This window comes from Nelumbo lutea, chromosome 3 (genome assembly GCF_056320005.1).
Source record: "Nelumbo lutea isolate HS-2025 chromosome 3, American lotus-T2T, whole genome shotgun sequence".
Lineage (NCBI taxonomy): Eukaryota > Viridiplantae > Streptophyta > Magnoliopsida > Proteales > Nelumbonaceae > Nelumbo > Nelumbo lutea.
In genome coordinates this window covers 3,191,982-3,197,981 of record NC_142686.1, presented here as the reverse complement: position 1 = coordinate 3,197,981, position 6,000 = coordinate 3,191,982, and the positions used below count along the sequence as shown (strand labels likewise).

The 6,000-nt window shown below is 39.6% G+C and overlaps 1 protein-coding gene across 1 annotated transcript; it reads right to left on the bottom strand.

Moving 5' to 3' along the window:
- Positions 1-585: 585 nt before the first annotated feature.
- LOC148862398 (glutaredoxin-C1-like) lies at positions 586-1,452 on the bottom strand. Its single transcript, XM_088979486.1, has one exon. It carries the CDS (start codon positions 1,259-1,261, stop codon positions 890-892), a length of 372 nt encoding a protein of 123 aa, XP_088835612.1. The 5' UTR covers positions 1,262-1,452; the 3' UTR covers positions 586-889.
- Positions 1,453-6,000: the final 4,548 nt, after the last annotated feature.

Below are 6,000 nucleotides of genomic sequence, written 5' to 3'. Positions count from 1 at the left end.
CTTGGAGACGAGAAACCGAATTTCATGCGCTTCCATTCCGTAGGACCTACACGCAATGGGGAGGCAACCGGACTGAACAAGGTTTTGGATCCGATCCACGTCATTCCTGAAATGACCCCGATTTGATGGAGAATGAGAACTAATAAACATTTCTTCGCCCCACCTTTTCCTCCCTCCGGGTGTGATTGGTTTGGATATGGATGGAATGTTCCCGGCGGGAGACCAAAAAGTTATTCACCCTCGCAAACCTATCATCAACTGGTCAACTCTTCACATGAAGCAAGGGGAGAAGACAAACTCCCTTCTTTAATAAAACATAACATCAGGATTCAGGACCATCCTTCAAATTCACTCCAGCTTGTCAATCTTCAAATAATATATTGGATTGCCTACTAGTCCATTATCAATGTAGTCTGCAATGGGGAAATGGTAAGAGAAGAGAATTCAAATTCCTTAGTTATAAGGCGAAAGCGAAAAGGTAGAGAAATAAAAAAACAAATTTATATATACGAATATAAAAGCCAATAGAAAACTGGGAAGAGGCAGCATAAGAACGGACTTATCGACAGATAAGAGAGAACCCAGTTAAAGAAAACTTTCATTTTTTCCCATTTCTCTTTCTTTCTATACAGAGGAGGGAGCAAATACATTTCTCTCTGCAACATTCATTAGAAGAAACCGAATAGAAAAAGAAGCCGAGTGATAAAAGAAATGAGAAGAGAACCTAAGCAAAGATGGGAAAGAGAAAAAAACAAGAATACATTGGTGTATCCAAAATGGAGGAGACAAAACAAATCCACTCCCCCCCCTTCTTTCTATTCTATAGAGATTTCTGATTTTCTGTTACTATTTCCGGGAATCTTTCCCTCTGAATCATCCCATCTACGACTCAGAGCCAGAGAGCTCCAGCCTCCTTGAGAAGGGGTACCAAGGTGCCATTAATGTGAGACGCCATAACCCTGTCCATGGCGCCAACAAGCTTCCCTCCGATGAACACTACTGGAACCGCAGATGAACTACCCAGAAGCCTCATCAGAGCTTTCTCTATCTCCTTCCCTCTCGGGTCCTCGTCCAGCTCGTAGACTGTTGGATTCACACCCATCCCACAGAATAGCCTCTTAATAGCGTGGCACATGCAGCAAGTGCTGATACTGAAGATTACAACGGCGTTCTCGGAGGCGAGCCTTTCCACTCGTTCCAGCGGGTCTCCGACGCTCCTGGTCGGCATGTAAGATCCCCAAGACTCCATCTGGTAATGCATAGTACTAAGCAGAGATTGAGTCAAATAAGAAAGAAAAAACAGAAACAGGAAGCTAGGAAAGAGACCGAATAACAAAACAAAGCACACACAAGGCACAAGGCAAAGAGCAAAGAGAGAGTGATAGATAGAAGTGTCTCTGAAACACTGAGAGTGAGCGAGTGAGGAGTGATTAACGGTTGGATGGTATTTATAGAGTGAATATGATACAAGAAGTCTTGAGTTGTGGTGGAGTTCTTATTACCAAAAAAAGTTGTGGAGTTCTGGCCTCTGGCCCCTGGGGTGACTTTTTATTCTAGGGGCAGTTTTGTAATAATCACGCTTTTCGTTTTTCATGGACCTTTTCATAGTGTTGTAGTCGTCAGCCCACATGTTAGAGATTAGAGTTTATAGAGGAGAAACGCTACATAGGGGGGACTGAGAGGCAGTAGAATATCTGCAAGAGTGTTTGCTCTTGATATGGTTCGTCTGACTCTCACCTTGTTTCTTCTTCTTCTTATTATTTTTTCAAGAATTGTATTTTTTTTCTTGTCGAAAAGAAGAAAAAGAAATGATAAATTAAATAATAATCAAGTAAAAAGAAATGAGTAACACTGTAACAGGCATTGGGGACATGGAACAGGCTTTTTCAGGAGAGTCTGTTGGTCATTAGACGGCTGTCTCCGTCCTTCTTGTCGGTTGAACTTCAAAAGGGTCTATAAGTGAGGTTGAGGTTGTGGCCATCACGAACTCTGTTTTTCTTTTTCCTGGTGAAACAAATGAACCCCATGCGCATGATAGCTTGCCAACTTTTCTGTGTAGGGTGGGGAGGATGTTTTTTTATACTGTGTTTGATTTCTTTAAAAACAAGTAACAAAGAGAAAGTTGTGGGAAAAGTCGTCCGGTGATACTAAAATAGAATGGTGTTTGTTAACTGGTCATTATTTACATGAGTTTGTCATTTGAAGACATGTTTATAATAAATTGGACCAATTTGTACAATTAGACCTGTTCATGGGCTGGGCCGGGCTTTCACTCTGTATTAACATATTTTTCTAAGGTCCGAGTTCAAGTCTGGCCTGACCATCGGGCCTATAATTTGGGCCTGAACCCAGCCCTCATAAAAAGACGGAAGCCTGAGTTTGGGCTCGAACTCGAAATTTAACCCATATTGTTACTACTGCTGAAGCGGCTGAATAGATAGATAGATAGATAGAGAGAGAGAGAGAGATTATAAAGAAAAGAATAAAAAATATATATATTAAATTATAAAATATATATTTTAATAAATATTATATTACTTATATATTTTATATAATATATGGAATACATATTATATATTTTATAAAATATATAATGCTAAATCAAATCGGGTTTTTTTTGATAAATCCCAAACCCAGCCCGAAACACAGTTGGGCTTAATGTGTTAGGCCCGGGGTCAGGCCCGCGGGCCTAATTACATGACAAGTCGGATCGGAGTGCGGGCCGGGCGATTGTGCTACCCGGCCCATAAACAGGTCTATGCACTATATAGTTGCATAAAAACAATAAAAGCTGAATGAATATTAAAACTTGAGTAATTAGGTGTCAGTTCTTAAATGGCTCTTTCTTCAAGGATGATGGTTTCATTCCACAGAGAGAAAGAAAAGGGTATAATTCGATTTTGGTTGTCGGGGGTGGTCATGTTCTGCTGTTGAAGCTGGGATAACCCTAATAAATAATATAATAGAGAGGCGTAAGAGGGATATAGGAAATAGACTAGTAATAAATCCCTCATGTCATGGTTCCTTAAATAGTGTTTCCAAATTCCAAACAAATACATATGTTTGTTTATCTTAATTGAATTTTTAGTGGGTCTTTATGTGAGTGAACGTGAGAAGGGTGAGGGGAGCAGAACATGTGTTAACTCTGAGGTCGTTTTCGCATGGAATATAAAGGCAAGAATCTACGTTTTGTTTGTTTTTATTGGTGACGCAAATTCTGGCCTTCTGGGGGACAGTACTCTCTCTCTCTCTCTCACATAGACAGAGACAGAGACCAGAGACCAGAGTAGCGTAGCGCGAATGTTGCTATGCTACCCTGACTCCACTCCTTGTTCTTGAGGTTGATAACGACCGCCTGCTTCTTCATTATGCATTTATGCGGGAGTCTTCCAATAACAGAGGATTTGATCGGACGGCATGAAACAATTCATCATTTTGCTTCACCATGGTCTCCTTCCCCCTTCCAATTATCCAATGGTCGGAAGGCACGTGCTACATGAATTTTAAGGAGCGGGGGTTGAGCTTCATTATGATGTTCGCCAACTATACGGCACGTGGGAACACGGCGCCGCTACTAAAAAGCCGCTGAAATTGGATGGGGTCTGTGAGCACGATAACCGTTACATGATGATGGACCGATCCGATTTCCTGTGTTCTGAATTTTGGTAAGTGGTTGGCTTCTTGATCTTCACATTTGGGTGACCGAAATGCCCCATCTGGAACTGTACTCACCCTTGGATTTGAGAGGGGCATTGTGGTAATTACAATGTGGAGCTACATTACATCCCGTCACATAGATAGAAAGCAAAAAACAGAGATCTGTTTGTCATCACATTCATTCGTTGGCCGTGCCGTGCAATCGTACAACGTTGGGTTGATGAGTTGGAATTATCCCACTTGTTCTGGGTCTAGTCAGCGGTCGACCACCTTGGCTTCTACTCTACTAGATTTCTTTTATTCAATCAATTAAATGATGACGTCGTTCAAAAGAATGCATGATGTCATTATTTGCTGCCCATCCAACGGCTTGTATTTACCACCGGAGCAGCTAATCCAAGTTGGTATGGACGGACCATGATTCTGTGGGTGGGCAACTCGGTAATTTCAACCAGACAATTCTCTGAGAGGAGCAAGCAAAGGGCGGGCGGCGGAAGCCGGCGAGGGGTGGCGGTGCCTGCCAGGGAGATGTTATGTGGGTCCCATCCCAACAAAGCTTTTTAGGACACCGTGTCGGAGCAGGTGGGTGTCACTCGCTGTCTGACCATGTTGTTGGGCATGCAATGCAATGCAATACAAGAGGAGAGAGAGAGAGAGAGAATCTCCATTCTCCATCCCGCCCCGCGTCTCGGCTCTTCTCCCTCATCATACTCCTGAACAGTCCCTGACGCACATACCCAAGCTTGGCGTAATAGCATGAGAACTAATAATTTAGTATTCTCTGTGGCCGTTAAAGCGAAGGACGTGACGGCTTTTCTCAGTCATTGTTCGCCGTCACAGGTTAACGGCTTACGTTAACCCTCCGTTGACCGTTATTTTGCTCTTTTAAATTTGGCTTTAGTTTACTTTTAGACTGTGTTTGATTTAAAGGAAAATTTTTAGAATTCTTGTTTAAGATTTTCTGCCCTTCCCTTTCTTTTCCTAATTTTCTTTTAAATCATAAGTTTCTCTGCCTTTTCCTTTCTTTTCCTTCAAACCAAACGTAGCCTTACTGTTTGTAGCTTACGGTTTTGCACTCTCGAGCAAAGTTACGATTCTTTTCATCTATGGGCTTCAAACTCTCTCCATGTTTCATTGGGTTTTTCCTCAACACTTAGAATGCACTATTGCAATAGGCTGGTGGCTGAGGGTCTTTCAATCTTGCTCTGGAGCTGAGGCGAGTTTGACAATGTACTCGCCTATGGTTTATGTCCATGAACTTTGGCTTCGGTCATAGCCGGATCCGACTCAAATCCATATGCATCAGAGCCGGTTAATTTACTCATAGTCATATCAATATTAAGTAGTGAATGACCCCCGTACTAAGTACGGGGAGCTGGTAATGTTAAATTTATATTTATTAATATTTTAAATAATTATTAAAATTTCAAAAAATAGCTTTTCAATAATTATTAGAATATCGATTGAAAATAGATTGAAATTGGTTGTGGATAATCACTTTTGTATTTTTTGTATTTTTTGTAGGAATAGATTGAAAATGGTGGTATCAGGCTATGAGCTTTAGCAACAATTTCTCAGAAAATGCCATGTGTCTAGTTTTACAGAAAAATGAGAAGGACATGTATTTGAATGGTGGGGAGTTATAGCCCGGCAGTGGATTGTGGACTTTAACAAGAATTTCTCAGAAATTGCCACGTCTAACTTTCTAGAAAATAAGAAGGCCATTTGTCTGGATGGTGGTAATGGGTTGTGGGTTTTAACTTCTCAGAAAATGCCATGTGCTTAAATTTGAAAAAGCCACGTGTCTAAATAGTGGGAGTTGTAGCCTGAAAGCCTTCCTTTAATATATAGGGAATTTGTCTAAAACTCATCATGAGTTTTTAACATTACTCTTAAACTCATCACAACTTTTTAAAATGTCTAAAACTCACCATGCCATTAATTTTTTATTTTCCAAAACTCGCATTTCATTAATACCTGTTAATGCTTCTTAACAGAGGTGTCCATATCATCATAAATAACAAATTTCATGACCAAATTACCCTTGAATGGTGAATTAGAGGAAAATTTGTCTTTTTTAGTTTTCAATTTTCTTTTTTTTTTTTTGCATTTTTAGTGTTTTGTTATAATTTTCAATGTTTTTTATAATTTCTATTTTCATACTTTCCTATTTTCTACAATCTATAAAGTTTCTTGTATTTTTGTTATTTATTTACAATTTGTATGGTTTTCTATAATTTTTTGTATTTTTTTCTACAAATTTTATTTTCTGATTTTGTTTTTCAATTTCTATAGTTTCTATAATTTGAAAATAATTTTTTATTTTGTTTGCAATTTCTATAA

What these genes read in the sequence shown, in the direction of transcription:
- LOC148862398 (XM_088979486.1), bottom strand. Translation starts at nt 1,261, where the DNA reads ATGCATTACCAGATGGAGTCTTGGGGATCTTACATGCCGACCAGGAGC.